This window comes from Microtus oregoni, unplaced genomic scaffold (genome assembly GCF_018167655.1).
Source record: "Microtus oregoni isolate MIOR12 unplaced genomic scaffold, Mior012 000001F_ref0000356, whole genome shotgun sequence".
NCBI lineage: Eukaryota > Metazoa > Chordata > Mammalia > Rodentia > Cricetidae > Microtus > Microtus oregoni.
Genome location: NW_024543060.1, coordinates 17,904,302 through 17,926,110, shown reverse-complemented (window position 1 = coordinate 17,926,110; position 21,809 = coordinate 17,904,302). Strand labels below are relative to the sequence as shown.

Here is a 21,809-nt window from a genome sequence, read left to right as displayed (position 1 = left end):
TTGAATAATTCTGAACCAGACTGTTTCCAGAGTTATTGGCCAAAGCAAAACAAAACATGCAAGTAGACCAGGCTTCCTCTGCAAATGGAAGGAGGAACTGTACACTAAAAGATTCTGATAACTGCCTGTACACTGGAAAAAAGTAAGTTCAAATATGAGTAGCAATGCATACGAAAATAGGCTTTATCATCCAACTGAATCTTAAAACTACCAAACTAGTTGGGCGGTGGGGGCACATGCCTTTAATCCCAGCATTTGGGAGTCAGAGGCAGACAGATCTCTGTGAGTTTAAGCCTGATCTAGAGTTAGTTCCAGGCCAGGCAAGGCTACACAGGGAAACTCTGTCTTGAAAAACCGAAACCAAATCAAATCAACCAACTAACCAATCAAACAAACAAAAACTGCAAAACTACTGAGCTAGTGGCTAGAAAAGGCCCCTATTACCAGCAGAACTGTCACTCATAACCTGCTGGGGGAGGGAAAAAAATCAGTTCTCTCCAGGACACTGGGTATTTCAACCACTCCAGAGCAGGCCTCGTGTTCAGGAGTGGTGGACTCCACAGGTGTTTTTGGTTTTTGATGTGTGCACACATGTGCTTTTATTTGGTTATTTTTGTTTTCTGTTTGGGTGTTGTTTTATTTTGTTTTCTTGGTTTTGCAGGGTTTTGTTGTTGTATTGGTTTTTTGTTTTATTGTGTTTTTGATTGAGAACTTAAAGCTGGGTGGATAGGGAGGGGGAGATGATCTGGTAGGACTTGTGAAGGGGAAGAATATGATCAAAATAAGTTTAAACTTAAAAATTGTTTTAAATAATAAAATATAATAAAAAGGAAACTAAACTTACACTGAATGTTTTCCCCGACTAAGAACCAACAAAAAAGTGGCCACCCACAGTTATGTATCGTAATTTGAATGAGAATGGCCACAGAAGCTCCTAAGTGTGAATGCTTGGATTCCAGCTGGTGAAACTGTTTGGGAAGAATTTGGAGGTGTGGCTTTGTTGGAGGAAGTGTGCCACTGGGCCAGGGTTTGAAGTTTCAAAAGCTCCTGGCCATCCCTAGGGCTTTTCGCCTCCCACCTGCAGCTCTCAGCTGTTCCTGTCCCCAGGCCTTTACTCCATCCCTTTACTCCATCGTGGACTCCATCCCTCTGGAGCCCAAGGTCAATTAAATACTTTCTTTTACAAGTTGCCTTGGTTGTGGTGTTTTACCGCGGTAACAGACATGTACATATGATGGAGGAAGGTCATTGGCTAATAAAGGCACTGCCCTGGCCCATTTTATTGGTTAGAGGATAGGTGGGAGGAGTAAACAGAACAGAACGCTGGGAGGAAGAGGAAGTGAGGTCAGAGACTCCACAGCTCTCTCGGGAGCAGACGTCTCAGAGAGAGACGCCATGCTCCTGGCTCCTGGGCAGACGCACGCTATGAAGCTCCGACCCAGGATGGACTAGGCTAGAATCTTCCCGGTAAGACCGGTTCTCACAGATTATTAGAGATGGGTTGATCGGGATAACAGGATTAGCCAGTAAGGGCTAGGGCTAAAGGGCCAAGCAGTGATTAAAAGAATACAGTGTCTGTGTAATTATTTTGGGCATAAGCTAGCCGGGCAGGCGGCCGGGGGTGCTGAGAACGCAGCCCCGCCGCCACCCCCATTACTACATACATATGTATAATAACCTACACGCATTCACAGTCCTAGAGCGCTTCCTTCAAAGGGAAAATGGTGCTTTCCTGTCACTCAGTTGTCTTTCGTTTGCACGTCTTTCCATGTCTCTCTCTGTCTACACACTGACCGTGCGTCTGTCTACACACTGACCATGTGTCTGTCTACACACTGACTGTGTGTCTCTCTGTCTACACACTGACCGTGCATCTGTCTGTCTATACGCTGACCGTGCGTCTGTCTGTCTACACGCTGACCGTGCGTCTCTCTGTCTACACGCTGACCGTGCATCTCTCTGTCTACACGCTGACCGTGCGTCTGTCTACACACTAACCGTGCGTCTCCCTGTCTACACACTGACCGTGCATCTGTCTGTCTACACGCTGACCGTGCGTCTCTCTGTCTACACGCTGACCGTGCGTCTCTCTGTCTACACGCTGACCGTGCATCTGTCTACACACTGACCGTGCGTCTCTCTGTCTACACACTGACCGTGTGTCTGTCTACATACTGACTGTGCGTCTGTCTACACACTGACCGTGCGTCTGTCTACACACTGACCATGCGTCTCTCTGTCTACACACTGACCGTGTGTCTCTCTGTCTACACACTGACCGTGCATCTGTCTACACACTGACGGTGCGTCTCTCTGTCTACACACTGACCGTGTGTCTCTCTGTCTACACACTGACCATGTGTCTGTCTACACGCTGACCGTGCGTCTCTCTGTCTACACACTGACCGTGTCTCTCTGTCTACACACTGACCGTGTCTCTCTGTCTACACACTGACCATGTGTCTCTCTGTCTACACACTGACCGTGTGTCTGTCTACACGCTGACCGTGTGTCTGTCTACACGCTGACCATGTGTCTGTCTACACACTGACGGTGTGTCTCTCTGTCTACACACTGACGGTGTGTCTCTCTGTCTACACACTGACGGTGTGTCTCTCTGTCTACACACTGACCGTGCGTCTCTCTGTCTACACACTGACCGTGTGTCTGTCTACACACTGACTGTGCGTCTCTCTGTCTACACACTGACCGTGTGTCTGTCTACACACTGACCGTGAGTCTCTCTGTCTACACACTGACCGTGCGTCTCTCTGTCTACACACTGACCGTGCATCTCTCTGTCTACACGCTGACCATGCGTCTCTGTGTCTACACGCTGACCGTGTGTCTCTCTGTCTACACACTGACCGTGCGTCTGTCTACACGCTGACCGTGCGTCTCTCTGTCTACACACTGACCGTGCGTCTCTCTTTCTACACACTGACCGTGAGTCTCTCTGTCTACACACTGACCGTGTGTCTCTCTGTCTACACACTGACCGTGCGTCTCTCTGTCTACACACTGACCGTGCATCTCTCTGTCTACACGCTGACCATGCGTCTCTGTGTCTACACGCTGACCGTGTGTCTCTCTGTCTACACACTGACCGTGCGTCTGTCTACACGCTGACCGTGCGTCTCTCTGTCTACACACTGACCGTGCGTCTCTCTTTCTACACACTGACCGTGAGTCTCTCTGTCTACACACTGACCGTGTGTTTCTCTGTCTACACACTGACCGTGTGTCTCTCTGTCTACACACTGACCGTGTGTCTCTCTGTCTACATGTTGACCGTGTGCCTCCATGTGTTGAGCAGCACCCTAGTGCAATGGTGTACAGGTTCTAGTCCCGCCTGGTTATTCAGTCCACCCTTTTAAAAGTTTATTGTTCAGTGAGCACTCTTCCAAGGCCACAGACACAGAGGCTCTACCAGTACCATGTGGAGATCAAATTCCCGATTTTCCTGCTGTAATTAGAAAATGACATTTGAAAGCTGTGACTGTTCAACCTTTCCTCACAAGAACAGTCACTGACAGCTTTGCAGAGATAACTTGATTTTTGAGGGAAATGGTGGTGTAGATATAACAGAACTGTTTGGAGGAATAACAATGTAATAAAATAAACAAAAGTAACATCATGCAGAACTGTTTGAAGGAATAACAATGTAATAAAATAAACAAAAGTAACACCGTGAAATACAACTACGTGAATTCTGGCTTATATTTAACCAGTGCTTCTGAAAATAGAGTCTAAAAGCACTAACTATGGATCCTAGGCTCTACAGTTACAGTAATACTTTAAATGTACTGTTATAGTTGTTACTTATAGGAAAGTCACATGTTCTTGTCAGTGTCAAATTAATGACCACGTGTTACATGAAGAGTTCAGTACGTATTCCCCTGTGCTCTCATGTGGAAATACAGCAACTAATTCATTAACAAAAATTCAGCTAAGCATGCTTTCCATGCTACTGCTGCCGACAGCGGAAGACAGCCCAGACGCCAAGGGCAGTATAGTTACTGTCTGTGTGTCTAAGGACAGCCCATCTGCTAGCCACGGAGGAATCAGGAAAAGACGAAGAGGACAGTGTGATAGGTTGGTTTCCAGGCCTTCACTGCTGACCAGAGGAGCATGTACTACCCAACCCCAGCCACACAAGGGTCTGTGGAAATCACCCAAGCAGAAGGTTGACTAGGGCTGGAGAGATGGCTCAGAGGTTAAGAGAACTGACTGCTGTTCCGGAGGTCCTGAGTTCAATTCCCAGCAACCACATGATGGCTCACACCCATCTATAATGAGATCTGGTGCCCTATATACATAATAAATAAATTAAAAAAAAAGTAATGTGTGTAGTGCATCTAATGGCCACTAGATGGAGATCAGATCACTCCATCAGAGTCAGGGACCGCTGCCTGCATCCCAGAGAGGAAGTAGGGCATCAAGAATGAGTATCTCTCCCCACTGTAAGGGGGATTTTCCAAGCTCCAAAACCAGGAGCAAGCAGAGCTCTTCTGAGTAAACACAAACAGGGTAGCTTGAGGGCTGACTAGGAAAGGAATTGTAAAAGACAAGTATTACCTCTTATTATTGGCAATGACTTCTATTTAGATCTGGCTGTACAATCTACTTGTGAACAGCAGCATGAGTGGGCCACATACAGTCGTCAATATACTGCCTCATCATTTACCAAGAGATCTGACCACAAGCTCAAACAATAGCAGACTGTTTGGATACTTCATTCTTAGAATAAGAATGCATACTCAATTTGTTTTTCTGTCTGAGTATCCAAGTATGCATGCTTAATATCGTAAGGATCAAGGAATAGTGGAGGTAAAAGAAGCATGTAGATCAACATCTATTTTCCAAATCAAAATGTCATTAATTCTGACTTATATTACTTTATTACTAAATTTGTCTTGTTCTGAACTTTGAGCTGAGGACATAAAGCTAAACACTTCTAAGAAAACATTTTGATTAGAGGAAGTTCAGATAATAATATTTTGGTTATTCTTGAGATAATTTTGCTCACTTCTAGCTTAACTATTTGGCTTCACTTGCCAGTGCCATTTTGTTGATAAAATTAGAGCATGAAGGAAGGCCTGAATTGTTGCTCGTCTGTACTAAACGAGGAGGCTGGAAAAGCAAAGATCTTTGATATAATCAGAAAAGTCCTGGGAAGAAAACGCTACACAATTAAGACATTAATTAATTAATTAGGGGTTAATTAATTAATTAAGTAGGGGTTGATGTTTTAAACAGCCAAGAACCACTTTTAAATTGTAAGTAAAGATTCTTTTAAGGCCTTTTAGAAATAAGAAGTTTAATTTAAGCCACCAATATTTCCTTCCCCCTTCCTTCTTTTTTTTTTTTGGTTTTTTCGAGACAGGGTTTCTCTGTGGCTTTGGAGCCTGTCCTGGAACTAGCTCTGTAGACCAGGCTGGGCTCAAACTCACAGAGATCCGCCTGCCTCTGCCTCCCGAGTGCTGGGATTAAAGGCGTGTGCCACCATCGCCCGGCTTGTTTTTGTTTCTTAAGACAAGGTTTTTCTGAGTAGCCCTGGCCATCCTGGAACTCACTCTGTAGACCAGGCTGGCCTTGAACTCAGAGATCCACCTGTCTCTGCTTCCTGAGTGCTGGGATTAAAGACTCCTTTTTCTTTCTATTGGACTTTTGAGACTGGGTCTTGGTATGGAGTCTGGATTATCCTAGAACTCACTATATAGTTCAAGCTGGTCTTGAATTCATGATTTCCCTACTTCCACATCACAAGCGCTGAGGTTACAGCCGTGCACTGCCATACCCAGCAAGACTATACATTTTGGCCACAGGTATAGCAGGATCTCTGATCTCCACATTATGTGTGAAATTCAAAGAAAACATATTAGAAGTTCAAACACAATAATATTTACTGCTAGGCACCAATGAAAACAGAAGAACAAAAGTTCAAATAGAGGGGAAACTAACATTTAGAATAATTCTGAGCAGAACCACAGGTAACTAGATCCCTAAATATCATCAAGCATAGCAGTCAATCTGCTGCTACAGTTGAGCTGCTTACGTACTGACAGCATTTTAGAGCAATGTGTTTGCTTTAACTCAACTTAGTTAATATATTTCTGTCTCTTCAAAAGTATTGGAAGTCATGAGCCTATTTTGGTTTGAGATTTTCAAAACATTCCTGTAAGCTTTCAAAAATCTTAGAGAAAGATGTAGCATTCATCCATAAGTGTACTCACATCTCTTTCTAATTGATTAATGAAGTAGTAATTATTAATCAATTATTGATAGACTTGTTAGTGGGAATGTCTTACCTTGTTGATGGCTATTTGCAGAGTGACGCGGCTGCTAGCAACCTACCCTTCTTGTAATTAACTAATTAACCAATCAATTGATTTTGGAGCCTACCTTTCTTTTTGCTGCATAACAACAATATGTAACAAGAAAAGATTTGTTCTGAAGATTAAAATCAATTGCAAGTTGATCCTTTAATTTATGCTTTAACATAAATGAGCTTGCCTTGTTCCTCTGGTTAGTCCAGACAGCACCAAGAATAGAAGCTGAGTGCTTTATCTCTGCAGCTGTGGGCTTATCTTCAGAAGGGCTGTCCTTGTAGCTCTCTCAGAGTTGCACCTATGCATAGTGCCTGCTTTGTCTGCAGAGAGGTATGGACAAACTATTGGAGGTACACTTCGCTGACCTCCAGCCTAGAGCTCTGGACCTTGGAGGAATCTGCTCTACACGACATCCCTAGGGGATTGCTTTCCCAGGCAGCGTGTGCAGATGCCAGCAACCATGCTGATACAACGCAAAAAAGATGCAGAAAACCAGAGATGCCTCTGGCTGAGAAGTACAAGTTGAGGACATGTGTATGCTGTGACGGTGGGAACTGTACATGTAAACACTGGCAGGGAGCTAAGACAGTCACAGCACTCAAGATGGAGCGATTATCTTCTATTAGGAGTTTAAAAATGATTTTAGCCTTGTGAGCTATTGGAGTGGCTAAACACAAAGTTTCCTTAATGGTGGCATTTAAAACTCAATTTGTGAGAAGAAAGGTCAATTCAAGTGATACCTGCAGAGGTCTGTCACTGTCTTGTCCAATCATGTTTCTCCATTCCATGAGTGATTGCTGGAGCCGTTCAAGTCCGGTTTCCCAAAGCCTGACGTGCCCTCCCATATCAACAGTCACGATGCCGCTTTTGTCCCACTCAGCCAGTAGAGCATCTGTGGCTGAAACAGCAGATATCCATGCGGTGTATGGCGAGAGGGACTCTGCACTGAAAACAGAGCCCGGAGGAAAGGTCAGGAACCATGCGAAGCAGGCATGTGGCACCCGAACATGTGCAATGCTACCCACCCCCCCTTTGGTGAGTTGTGCCCGCTCCTCTCCCACTCTCCCATGCAGGGTTGCTTTATGTCTGCTTTTACCCATCACACCGCACAAGAAAATCCCAAAGGTACACGCAGTGAGGGTAGGAGAACGCTCTCAGGGGCTGAGGAGACATCTCAATGGTTAAAGCACTTGCTGTGCAAACAGGGAGAGGAGGGACTTCAGTGCCTGCCATTCCAGCTGCAGAGGATACAGTGAGTACGTGGAGGGAGGCAGGGCTTACCAGGAGAGAACTGCATGTTCAACCTCCCAGCACCACAAAATAAAAACCTAGCCAAATTCAAACATATGCTACAAAAACTTGAAGAAAAAAATGCATTCATTTTGGCTCCTGTGCTTTGGGACAAATGTTGTGGGACAATGGTCTTTTATCCTGTCACTTGTATTATTTTTAATAAAATGCTGACTGGCCAGTAGCTAGGCAAGAAGTATAGGTGGGGCGATAGTGACCAGGCAGGAAGTAGAGGTGGCAACAAGAATTCTGGGAAGAGGAAAGTTTCAGTCTGCAGTTTGTCACCCAGACAGAGAAGAAGCCAGACACAGAGCAAGCAAGATGCGACTACCTCGCCAAAAAAGGTACCAAGCCACCTAGCTAACATAGACCAGAATTATGGGCTAATATAAATTATAAGAGTTAATAAGAAGCCTGAGCTATTAGGCCAACCAGTTTATGATTAATATAGACCTCTGTATGTTTCTTTGGGGCTGAATGACTGTGAGACCAGGCAGGACAGAAACCTCAGTCAACAGCCCTGCAGTTATGCAACTTTATTATGTTTTCTTATAATTTGAAGTTAGCTATTGTGATGTTTTGGATGTGAATAGCCCTATAGGCTGATATGTTTGATGCTTGGTCCCGGTTAGAGGAACTCTTTGGTAAGGATTAGGAGGTGTGTCCTTGTTGGAAGAAGTATATCACTGGGGGTGGGGTTTGAAGTTTCAAAGCCCAAGCCAAGCCCAGTCTCACTCTCTCTTTGCCTCCTGCCTGTAGATCAGGATGTGAAGTCTCAGCTAATGCTTCAGTGCCATGCCTGTCTGCCATGGCAATCATAGACTGAACCCCGTAAAACTGTAAGCAAGCCCCCAATTAAATGTTTCCTCTCAAAAGTTGCCTAGGTCATGGTGTTTCATCACAGCAATAACACAGTAATTAAGAAAGGCATCATGTGGAACACTCCTGATGTTCAGCAGACATTTAACTAACACACACACACACACACATATACACACATACACACACACCAACTACCACCTTAACTTTAGATGATTCATTCCTTTCTAATGTGTATCAAATATAGCACTGGCTAATTTAAACAAAGAATCGGGATGTACGAACCATAATCTAAATTATGTGTCATATGAAATGTGTTACAAGTATAAAATATGTACTGAGATTTGAAAGACCTAGAAGAAAATGGAATTTTTTTTTTTTGAGACAGAGTCTCACTATGTACCCCTGGCTGGCCTGAAACTTGCAGAGATCCTCTTTCCTGAGAGCTGGGATTAAAGACATACACCATCATGTCTAGCTTACAGTAAATTTTTTTATACTGAAAATGTCCCAAAAGTTAATGGTTTAAGTAAAATATATCATTAATTTTACTTCCTCTCTCCGGCAATGAAGAGCAAGCCTTGAACATTGCTGGGCACACAGTCTACCTCTGAGTACATCCCTAACCCCCTTCTTATATTCTTTATGCAGCTCTAAGAAATATTGCTTGGATGGGTTACACTGAGCATCAGTCTAAAGGAACAAGTTGTGTGCACTGCTGGCACCTGCTGTACACCCAGCTGCCTTTCTAGGAGAATAAGTAGCTCATACAGAATGTAAAGAACACAGATCCAAACAGCTTAAGAGAAACATTGGAAAAATGATCAAAGCTTTAGAAATGGTAACAGCAGTTATGCTGATTTTTGACAATGTGACAAAACCTAGACTTATTTGGGAAGAGAAACCTTAACTGAGAAAAATGCTTCCACCAGATAGCCTATAGGTAAATCTGCAGGGCATTTTGCTGATTCATGGAGTCTGCTTAAGCCCCTGCTTCCAGGCTTGTGACCAGTGAGAGCGTGGGCCTGAGAGTTCTGAGACTTGCTTTTAGACTCGGTGTTTATCACAGCAATACAAAACCTAACTAAGACACCATAGGACGTTCTTTGCTTTGATTTCTCAACTAACTGTATGTTTGAAGGAATGTACAGCTAGGATGGAATATGACATTTCCTAAATGATTAAACAACATCTCCCATGAAGACAACATATTAAGGTAGTCTAAGAAGTCATATTAATTAGAGAAGGTAAATTTACCTCTCTGAATAACGATTTCATTTTCCATAGCTTTAAAGTCTGACTAAAGGTCATGAGATACAGAGCCGTTGCTGAGTTTTCCTGCACTGCCACGCCTAGCTGTTTTTTCTTCTAGGACTTGAAGGGTGAGGAGACATGGCCGGTGCTGCCCTGAGTAGCCCTCAGGTTCTGCTGGGCCTGGCCTTCATCTTAGAGTAGACAGTTCTCCAGTCTCATCTGCCTTGGACCACAGGCAGAGCTGTACCCACTGAGCTGGGAAGGGTTTAGTCACATGACAACGCCAGAGCAAGGAATAGGATCTTAATCTAGAGCAGAGTGGAAAGATTAACAGTGGTTCTCAACCTGTGGATCACAACCCAAAGGCTGCATACCAGATATTTACATTACGGTTCATAACAGGAGCAAAATTACAGTTCTGAAGTAGCAATGAAATCATTTTATAATTGGGGGTCACCACAGCATGAGGAACTGTAGTAAAGGGTTGCACCGTTAGGAAGGTTGAGAATCCTTGGGTTAGAAGGAGGTTCTGGGTGAGTTAGTGGGAAGTAAAAGACAAGAAGACCAAGGGAGGCACAGCCTCAGCTGGAAAACAGGAGACGAGGCATGGCCTCAGGGCTTCAGGCGAGCACATCCATGTCCCCACAGCAGAGAGGAGTCTCCATGTCTGCTGAGACCACACATTTCCCTGCTTTAAAGGTTGGCTGCCACTGCTGGACAATAACCGAAGCAGTGCCTGGTACCAGGGTCCACCCTGAATCCCGCAGAATTGACGTGACTGCAAATGGACAGGATCAGCTTTAGAAACAGCATGATACTGGTGCTATTTAAATGCCCCGGACATCCTGAACTATCCATTTCAGGAAGCGAGTACAGTTAATAAACAGCAAAATTAAAATTTCTGCAATACTGACGGTGTTGTTCCTGGTACAGAACGTGAAAATGAGAACAGTCCACTCAAAGCAGAACAGGCCAGGGCCCGAGGGACTCATGCCTGCACACTGTATTTAAAAACGCTTGAATGGGTTTTGATCCTACTTCATGTTCTGGCTTTGTGGGAGCCTAGCCAGTTTGGATGTTCACCTTCCTAGACATGGACGGAGGGGGGAGGACCTTGGACTTTCCACAGGGCAGGGAACCCTGACTGCTCTTTGGACTGGAGAGGGAGGGGGAGAGGAGTGGGGGGAGGGGGAGAAGGGTGGGAGGAGGGGGAGGGAAATGGGAGGCTGGGAGGAGGCTTTTCCTTTTCTCAATTAAAAAAACAACAACAACAACAACAAAAAAACCGCTTGGATGTTTTCCTAAAATGACAATAAAAATGTCATTAACACATCCAGAAGAATGGTGAGACACAAACCAACTGTAAGTGGAGAGAGAAGCAGGAGCCATGCACTTATTCAGAGCACACAGGAAGAACTCGCTCATTTTCATCCAACAAACCACGGTGAGAAAAGAAGCAACACGGATTACCTGGGGACAGGGATGTATCGGAGTTTCTTTGCTTGAAGATCAGTAACCTCTATGTAGCCAGCTGTCTGTGGGGGGGTAACACCTGCAAATAATCACGACACAAAGCAAGTGTTAAGGGGTGCTGATACCAAAGTGGACCCAAGCATGCTTGAATGCTGCTAACAAAGAATGGAATTCTCAGGAGAAGAGTGGAACTCTGGGAACTGCTTGGCAAGGAACTAGTCATGTGTAGATAGTTAAAGGTTGAGGGTAGCAGTAGCTACCAATCTTAGGGTTGACCTTCCAGCAAATTCCAAAACTTGACAACTGTTCCTTGGCCCAAGTGCTACTATCACCCTCAAAACAGTAGCTGATCCACTGCATCCAGAAAGTCCATTTAGTCCGGGTGGTTCTCTGACAGCAATGACCCCGTCTGCCTCCAGTTCAAGTCATGTGGAAGCTGAAGCTGAGAGCTAATATAACCAGGGAAGTTAAGCCTCCCCCCATCCCAAACTTCTGGTCTACCTACTGTCCCATACAGTTCCTGCTTGACAGCCCCACTGAACAAAGCCTTGGCTGTCAAGATATGCCAAGAGGAAAATGAAGCCACACTCATTTGTACTAAACCAAACATATACAAAACATACGCTTTTAAAGATTTCTGTCTGTCTAACTCATGTCTACCATCTATCTTTCTGTCTTCCATCATTTTGATTACAGTTTGGATTAGTATGAAATGCCTAGGATGTTCATATTATATCCACTGAGTGTGGTTCACAAAAAACAGTTCATGTCTGAAGTTGAGGGATAAAAATAAACAAATAATGAAAACAAACAGGCTATCTAACAAACTCAGGTTGAAGGACTTTTCTAAAACACTCAGTGCACCCTTATGTACTGAGCAGAGGTGTGTGGGCGTTCACCTTGTAGCAGACATACTAACCAGCATGGCCAGGCTCACTCTCACTCTTCACAAGCGCACACAGAGTTAAGAGCAAGGTTCCTCCCTTTGCCTCTTTTCCTTTTTGAGCCATTGTGGATCTCTGGGGACTTAGAAAAAAAAATCCAGAGTGGGAAATGTAGCTCTGGAGCCAGGTGTGAGAGAACGTGTGTGTGTGTGTGTGTGTGTGTGTGTGTGTGTGTGTGTGTAGGGGTAGTGCAGCGGGCAGGGCTCCAGCAAAAGAAACTCAAGAGGAAAGAAAAAGCCTGGGCAAGGGAAGGAGGGCCAAGGAAAGGGATAAGATGCAATCTGCCCACCCAGCTGAACTGGTTGTCCCCAGGGGACCATACTGCTCATGCTCAGGCTTCTTAAAAGTCACACTCTGTCTGCCTTGCGTTTCTGTGGAATTAGGCCAATCTCTGATAAAGCTGTGTGCACCATATATCATTTTTGACAATTCCTGCTGCTGAGATCTAGCTGAAGTAAGGTGAGTTTATATTTGGTCTATACATATATATTTATAGAGCAAGTTTTTTTTTTTATTTTTTCTAAAAAGGACAAGTTATTGAAGCTGGAGCTGCCTATCTAACTAACCTAAGGACATTTTTAGACACACACAACGTAAGTCGAGTCACTGCTAATGGTGCTTTCAGATCACCGGGAACAGCACATCCGCTCGTTTAAATCTTTTTTTCTACATCATTCTTTCTTTTTGTCCATTATGAAATTAATTCCACAAAAAGAGGAGGAGAAAAATGTAGTGATAGCTGTGTCTACTGCCCAGTAAGGAGGAAGCAATACTTGACACTGACAGGAAGGCTCTTCGTGTACTGGCAAAGGGACCCTGTGGCTACACAGGTGGCAGTGTCGGGGCCATACTACTCAGCACTTAAAACGAATCAAGAGTAAAGCTTACTGATCTAAAAATAAACCAGAAGACAAAAATATTTACTGAAAGAGCCTTATGGTTATCCTTGAGTAGAATTCATGGCTGAATTACGGAAGCACAACCGTGGCCACGTCTCTCTCCAAACTTAGCCTTACCCATCCATTTGAAATGTGTCCGTCCTTAAGAGGATGGATGCTCAGTACATTTCCACAGCCCAGGTGGATTTCACAGATAGGTACAAAGTGTATTTAGGGATTAGTCCACATACCATTAAGGGAAGTCACTGCTGCAGTGTTTATCAGAGTTACCAGGGGCAGGGGAGAGTTTATATGCACAAGGCCAAAGTTAGGGGCAGGAATAAAAACTGTCAGGTAATGCAACCAAGAGAGTCTGCAAAGGCAAATGAGGTTACTTTACACAATCCATTTCTTTTGAAAGTGTAATTTGATGCACGCCTGCTGTCACTAAAATTAAGGCTCTTCATCTGTACACAGATTAAAAGTGCTACGTGCTACAGTAAAAAGTTTCATTGAATGATCTTTTCCAGTAACCTTCTTTATGTGTATATATGTGTGTGAGCATGTTCATGTGAGCATGCGTGCACAGATGTGTATGTGCATGTGGAGGTCAGAGGGCAACTTTGGGTGTTACACTTTATGAGCCTGTCCACCTTGTTCTGTGAGAAAGGATCTCTCATTGGCTATGGTTCATTGGTTTGGTGATGCCGACTGGCTAGTGAGCCTCAGGGGTCTTTCTTTCTCTACCTCCCTTGTGCTGGGATGACGAGCATGCCCCACCATGCCTGGCTTTCTGTGTGGGTTCTGAAGACCCAAGGTCATCATGCTTGCACAGCAAGAGCTTCCTGGCTGAACCACCCTCCCAGGCCTCCAGTAGCCTCCTTCATGCTGATGAGTCAGTAATTCCCCCTTCCCTACACCAGCAGACTCTGTGCACAGGAGACAAAATATTCACAACGCTATCATGTTCAATGGCAAACAAGTGCAGACACTAAGTGTGACTTCCAAAGAAATGATGGCTACACCGTGGTTCACGGAGCAGTGAAAAAAAAGGGAGCTTCAGACTGGCAATGCCGGCTTCTTCATTTGACCAAAGGAACCCACTGAGGTTCTTCCTCTTGAATCGGGTCCAAATGGGTCCTGAATGGGCCCTGACTCAAGTTTCTGTGTTTTTCTCTTATGCCATCTTGCAAACAAACAAACGAAATATAACAACAATAAACTCAAAATGGATCCTAAATCTAAATAGACAACCCAAAGCTCCAAAGGAAAGAGTACATCTGCCCTGCATTACAACAGGGGAAAATACAGGAAGTATATGTCTAACACTGGACTTCTTTCCTGGGTATATCAAGAACACATAAAACTCTGGACATACATGAAAAAAAGAGATGGTCACTGGGTGGGAAAAAACAAAAATTAAAACCATAATGAAGGTTGGCAAGATGGTTCAGTGGGTGAAGATACTTCTTGCCGAGCCTGAAAACCTGAATTCCATTTCCAGAACCATGTGGTGGAAGGAAGAATGAACTCCCACAAGTTGTCCTCCAATCGCCACACGCACACCAAGGCAAATGCATGCCTCCCTCCAGGCACCACATAAAAATACAACAAATCTTAAGAGCCAATATGAGAATGACATCCAAGTATCACAAGGATGAAAAACTGAAAGCACCAAGTCCTGGCAAGGATGTGGAACAACTAGAGTTCTCATTCACTGTTGAGAGAAATGGAAATGGACTTCATTATAGAAAAGTTTATCATATATATGCCATTCCTAAGATTCATTCAAGTAAAAAAAAAACCTATGCACAAATGTTCACAGAGGCCTTATTAATTACCAAGTCAAACTGGAATTTAAGTATCTATCAGTTTGTGAATGGATACAGAAATGGTAGCATACTCACACTACAGTGGTATAAACATACAACAGGCACTCAAACAGACACAGTGTGCTGGCAATGCATTGGCTAGTTTCTTCTCTGCTTAAGACATGCTAGCGTCACCTTAGAAGGAACCTCAGTTGAGAAAGTGCTTCTATCTGCTGGCCTGTGAGAAATCCTCTGCGGCCTTTTCTTGATTAATGATTATGTGAAGGGCCCCGCCCACTACAGACAGCGCCACCCCGAGCAGATGGTCCTGTTGGATCCACGAGTAAGCCAAGGGCGAGCAAACCAGTAAGCAGCACTCCTTTATGGCCTCTGCATCCTGTCTTGGCTTCCCTTCATGATGGCCTATAAGCTGTAAAGTGAAATAAGCCATTTCCTTCCCTAGTTATTTAGGTCATGATGTTTTATCATAACAATAAAAAGTCAAACTACAACAGACACACAACATAAATAATTCTCAAAGACATTATTAAGAAAACAAAGCCAGGTTCAAAGGACTACATTTGTATGGATCCATTAGTATAGCATCTGTTAAGGGCAAATCTATAAATAAGGATAGAAATTGGATTAGTGGGGGTTTGGAGGGAGCTGGAGGGGTTGACTACTGACACAGGAGGCTTGTGGGCCAGACAGACTTTTCCTTACTAATTGTGATGATGGCTAAGCAACTCTGTCTGTATCCACTAAATGTATAACACAACACAGTAAAAACAGGAACTATACTTCTTAAGCAGAACAAATGCAAACATTAGAACTATCACTCTGATAAAGGATAGGAGGGCAACATGGAAGAAGTCATTCTGATAGGGCCATGGTAGCACTTGAGGTGTGTCCTAGACGGGATGTGGCCTGCCGCCTACAGAATACAGCAAGCACAACTGAGGTTTATCAGAGGGACAAGATGGACGAGGAGGGCTTATGCATGGGCGATGAAAGGAGGGGTATCAAGGTGAGCCCCGTGTTCCTGGGAGGATGGAAGGGCACTGTGCTGTGGTATGGGACACTGTGTAGGTCCTGGGATGTCTACTAAGTTCCCATACTGTTCACGTGACCCTCCCCCTTTCCTGTCATAATTCCTTCATTTCGTTTCTTCTCACACTTCGTTCAGGAAACTCTTAAATGTCACTGGTCTGGGCCATAAGCTCTTCCTGCATCTGTCACCTTGTGAAAATTCCTACCAAACGCGTGCTGTGATGCTTAGTGGCTTCTGCATCATCCAGCTGCTTTTTCTATCATGCAAAGTATTTTAAGGAAATGTTGATTATTTCCCACCAGTTTCAGTTTGGAAAGAACAAATTCTAAGTATAATGATTTAAACAGAACTTTCAAACTCAGTAACTGATACATTTAGTATTATACCTATAAAGGCCACACTAATACAATGAATATGGGTACAGGAGAACCCAAGTACTATCATATCGTTATGCAATTATGATTGTTCTTATAATTAATGGCTAGGATGAATGCTAGTATGGTCAGTAAGAAGAGTTCTAGAATTAGTCCTGGGAGACCTTAGCATAAATCTGCACTCCTCAGGCCACTGGTGGGTGATCCTGGCTCAGTTATGTCCCCCCACAACACCAGAGTTTCCACACAAACAGAGAGCAAACTAATACTCAGTTGCAGCTGGAAGATGCACTACACTTTGCACGCAGCCATCAACGTGAGGTGACTTGGAGGACAAAGCAGTCGGCATATGGAGTCCCTACTATGTGTGAGCGCTCGGAGGCTGAGTTCTCAGTAAGTCACAGCACACACAGACTGCAGTGTGAACAGACCAGCTTTACCCACACAGCCCACAAGTAGCAACCGTGTAGACACATCTGTGGGGTCTCAACATGCAGAGGTGTTCTTAGCTGCTCTGTCAGCATGGTTCATACTGGTAAGAAGAAAATGACAATGACAGACTAGACATCCCCCTGAAGAAGCAAGCTTCCTTTAACCATCCTGGCAATCTGAAAGGCTGCTCACCCTTTGGAAAGATGTCTTTCAGAGGGACTTCTCCGGCAGGCAGGATCCTGACCACCTGGTTAGTGTGCGTGAGAGTCACACAGTTCCTGTGCCTTGGGGTAACGTTTGTTCGTTTCCCTCCATAGATTCCTGTGTTGGTGACATTTCGCTTTTCCAAAGACGATGCCCTCTTCCATGAATAAACTTCACTGGGTGACTGAAAAAAATACAAATAAAAAGAGAGGAAAATGGAGAAACGGTGCTAAAATCACATCTATTACATTCATCACCACGCTTAGATTATTTTTCCCTTTAAGGTAGCATCAGTGGTAACTTATGACTTGTGGGTATAAAGATTAAAATATTCAAAAAAATTAAGATATTCCCTAATAATTTTTAACATGGCATAGGAGATATGTGTTTTACCAATCACTCTGATTGTCTATGCAAGTATAAAATGTAAAGTTTTTTTTTTTAGTTTAAAGTGAATTAAACTGAAAAGAGGGGTACAGCAGTGTTTAAAAATAACACAACTTGAGTGAGATGGATCAGTTGCTAACGGCAGTTGTTGCCAATCCTGACGGCCTGAGTTTGATCTCTGGGGCTCTTGGGGTAGAAGGTTGTCCTGTGATGTCCTGTGATGTCCACATGCCACAAAGGCTACGGTGCTCACGTTCACATGTACACACTCTAACTGCAATTAAAAAATAACTAATAGCACTAACATCTATGCTTCCACTATTTGCATACAGTAAAATATGCTAGGACTTTTGAGGCCCTGGAGTATCCTTCCTGGTCACATGTCTCTGCCTTGCCAAGACTTAGCTCTTCTGGGATTTTGTGGGTATTTTCCCCTCACTGTTTCACTTAGTATGTTTATCCTTCTCAAGATTATAAGCTATCTTTGTCTTCTATTTTCTCTAAAGGTTTTAAGGCATTACGTTTGCATTTAAGTCCAGAACTCATAAGGGATTTACTGTCATACACACGTGCGTGTGGCAGGAACTCAGGCTTACTTTTCTTGGACGGACTGCTTACTGCCCAAACACCTCTTACAGCCTGCTGACTTTGCCCGTTTCTGGATGCAGCACTCTATCCTACTGTGTATTTATATCGTGGGCCAGGATATACTCTCAGCCTTGGCTAACTGCTTTCCACGCAGCCTTGAGAGTGGGCAGGCGAAGCCCCCGCACTTCGCTGTTGTTTGTTTTTGCTCTCTGTAACACTGCAAGGGAGGCACTGCTTCTGTGGGCTCCCTGGTACCTGGTACTCAGTATCCATACTCGCTGTAGTCCCACCTCCCCCAATAGACTTATCTCCAAGGTCAACACCCTTCTTCCTGCTTGGGTCCCAGCAGTCCACACTGGGAGACACCCATCTCTCCTGTCCTTACCTGGGGCTTCCATTCCCAGAGAAGCTGTCCCTTCATGGGGACAATGTAGTCACGAGGCTTGACACCCAGGACATGGTGACCCCCTGTCCACCAGAGATGTCTTTACCCCATTGGATTTCCCTTTCACACTTTACACTAGCTTACTGTTTGGAGATGTTAAGAACTGGTTGTTTTCTTAGTGTTGAACTTTACGAATCAGTTTTTTATTTTTTTTTTTTTTTTTGGACAGGGTTTCTCTGGCTGCCTGGAATTTTTTGAGACCAGGTTGGCCTCAAATTCACAGAGATCCACCTGCCTCTGCTTCCCAAGTGCTGGGATTAAAGGTTGTTGCCACCACACCCAGCTTGAACTTTATAGGTCTTAAATATTCTGGATATAAATCTTGTGTTAGAGAGGCAGTTTGTAATACTTCCTTTCAGCCTGTAGACTGTCTTGTCATTCTTTTAACAGTGTCTTTTATAGGGCTAAGTTGTATGTTTTGTGGCAGTCTAATTATCAAGTGTTTTCTGTTTGTTCCATGTCTAAGACAGTCCCATATGTGGCTGTAGTGGCAGTGGGTGTTCTGGTTTTCTGTTCACGCTTGTTTTGAGGCAAAGCCTTGCTAGCACAGGCTAGTCTTGGATCACAGTCCTAGCCTCCTGAGTGCTAAGATCAGAGGGGTGAGGGGTGGACCACCACACCTGCCCCCCTTACTCTTGGTGAGAAAATGAATCCTGTAATGTTCACCATTGATTCTGATATTTCTTGTAGATCTTAAAAATATCTACTTGCTGTTAGGGTAAGAAAGTAACATAAGTTTATGATAATTCATTGATTTTGATAACTGCATAAAAAGCTAATAAGGAATGACATCCTTTTATAGAGCTTTATGAAGAAATACAAAGAAATTAACATACAAGCAGGAAGGCGGAGGAGTATAGTAAAGAATACAGGCTAGAGGGCTGGCTGATTACACCTGAGCTCAAGCCTAGGTCCCTTATTACACTCTTTGTGGGAGGGAGAATGGGAGGTGTAATCTCCTCCTGTTTTCCCATGTGAAAAACCCTACTGAATTACAGTAAAAATGAGCTATTAATATGAAAGGGATTAGAGTAGTACAGACATCATCACATTGGCCTGTGAACTATACTTGCTATGAATGGTGAACCTTTCACTTAACAAATATGAACTGGGCATCTCCTCCACAGTGGCTACCAAACATCCAGGAGATGGCTTTAACAAGGTTACTAACCTTATGACCTATGAAGGATTCTATAGGACCAACATAAACAACAGCACACACTCAGCTTTTACCTTCTAGCCCTTCTCATGGTAGCACTGTATGTGAACACTAATACCTTCAATCAGAGTAAAAGCGGTGAGATCAGTTTTCAGACAGTTCTACCTTCCCAGGAAAGCACTACTAGTTTGCTACTTAAGCAGCAAGTGTGGCAGAAAGCATCCTGACCTGGCTTGAGCATTCCACCAAGGCCGCTGCAGACACCACACTGCAACAACATACTGCATTTGAGTTACATAATTTAGGAGTGAGTGGTTTTTACTGGACAATTACTAAAGCATATGGCTAAGAACTAAGCCACATATTATCCACCCAGTTTTGGATTTCAAAGGCCTTATATCCCCCCAAAGTACTCTCCATTTGTCAATTAAGCTAAAAATGTGAAGCATGAGAGATTGGTACATCAAGCAGAACCCATTTTTTTTTTATCTTTAACTGATTCTATCAGCTCCTTTTGTGGAGCCACAAAGGGAATTATATAAGTTAAATGTTTAACCACATCTAAAGCTACACATATTCTGGACTATCACATTGCAACTTTGATATGGGATTCTCCTCTGTATGCTGTGAAAACCATTGGTGAATAAAGAAACTGCCTTGGCCTGTTGATAGGGCAGAACTTAGGTAGGCTGGGAAAACTAAACTGAATGCTGGGAGAGAGAAGGCAGAGTCAGAGAGAAACCATGTAGCCTCACTGGAGACAGATGCTGAAACTTTACCTGGTAAGCCACAGCCTCGTGGCAATACACAGATTAATAGAGATGGGTTAATGTAAGATATGAGTTATCCAGAAATATGCTTAAGCTATTGGCCAAGCAATATTGCAAATAATATGGTTTCTGTGTGATTATTTTGGGGCTGAGCAGACAGGAACCAACAAGCGGCCTCCAACAACATAATTTGTCCTGGAATAATCTTTCTATTTCATTCCCTACATCTCCACCAAGAAAAGATAGGTCCTACTTTTAGTTTTTAATTGATTTTAAAGTCAATTAAAAATCACTTTAAAATTATTTTAAATATAAATTCTAGAAGACAGGCTACTTTGATCAGTCTCAACTTGCTCCTCTTGTCAGAGTCCAGGACACACATTAAGAGGGTGTGGTAAGAAAGTCACCATTAGTGTGTCATGCATTGAGCCACATGAACTCTCAGAGGCAGAGAACAACCATTTCTCTTACAAAATTATATTGCACCACACTTTAAATGCAATTCATAAAGTAATGAAACTATAGCGCTGGACCAGACAGGCTGAGATGCTCTAGGCTGCGCTGAGAAGGAGGGTCAGAAGTTGGTGTTTACCATGAGATCTGGGAAGCCAACAACTACAGTAGCATAGCTGTTTTCATCCGAGAGAATTCGGTTAGGAGAGGCGATCTTCTGACCCACAGCTGAACTTAGGTTTTCAGACGACAGCTGCTCACTCGAGACTTTATGAGGTATGCAGAAGTCTGTTTCTGAAAAATGTCAGATACGCCTTAGTCATGACAAAATCCCAATATGCTTCAGGAATTATTATTATTGTTGTTCTTTTTTGAAAGGTTTCATCCTCAACAACTCAAACCACAAAGAACAAGGTCTAAGAATTACTTTGAATGACACTTGCCAGCTTTTGTCTGGGAAAATAGTTTTAATCATCAAAGTGTCTTCCCAAAATGATCCCAAGCGTTTTTTTGCAGCCCAAGACCTGCCAGCCATAAATATCTTCTTGAATAAAGAGTTCCCTGCACGAAGCAAACCCAGGCTGCAAACTGTGATAAATGGAACAGAAGTTATGGTGAGCTCATAGACCACAGAGAAAAAAAAAACAAACAAAACAAAAAATGTGCAAACCCAGGCTAGACTTGGACCCACCTGTCCTAAAAATTCAGTGGTTAAACAAATTTCTTGGAGTTCAAAGTGTAGCTTCCTGATGCAGATGAGACAGTGCAGGGCTCTGATCTACCACTGGTGTAGTGTCTAAGATGTCACACAGGCTGAGGGTCCTGTCCTCCCATCAGTCTGGAGGGCAGCACTTGTACAACACATACCCACACAGTAGCAAGTGCCGGGAATGCAGTATTTACCTTGTGTGACCCCAAATCCTGTGCTGGGCAGCTCTTCTTTCAACATATACAACTGGCAAGCCCTAGTGTCCTCAGAACCAATGTGTGCAGGCTTAGTCAAAAGGTATTTCCTGTAAACAGACAAGAAGCCTGAGTCAATTCAATCTAATTTAATAGCTTTCTTTTTCTAACAATCATTAGGATAGACCAAGAAAAATTAGAATTTGTTTTTTCTCTTTAAGCCTTTAAAAAGATAGCATGAG

General features: G+C 43.6%; 1 protein-coding gene across 2 annotated transcripts in view; it reads right to left on the bottom strand.

Moving 5' to 3' along the window:
• The window catches only part of Vwa8 (von Willebrand factor A domain containing 8), a 322,040-nt gene that overhangs the window by 80,647 nt on the left and 219,584 nt on the right, over positions 1 to 21,809 (bottom strand). For both annotated transcript variants that reach the window (XM_041665254.1, XM_041665244.1), the window contains exons 33-37: positions 21,568 to 21,677; positions 20,804 to 20,958; positions 16,851 to 17,046; positions 11,166 to 11,247; positions 7,073 to 7,277 (exon numbers count right to left, since the gene is read on the bottom strand). In XM_041665254.1, the coding sequence (XP_041521188.1) occupies positions 7,073 to 7,277; positions 11,166 to 11,247; positions 16,851 to 17,046; positions 20,804 to 20,958; positions 21,568 to 21,677 (748 nt within the window). The remainder of the gene's footprint in view (positions 1 to 7,072; positions 7,278 to 11,165; positions 11,248 to 16,850; positions 17,047 to 20,803; positions 20,959 to 21,567; positions 21,678 to 21,809) is intronic.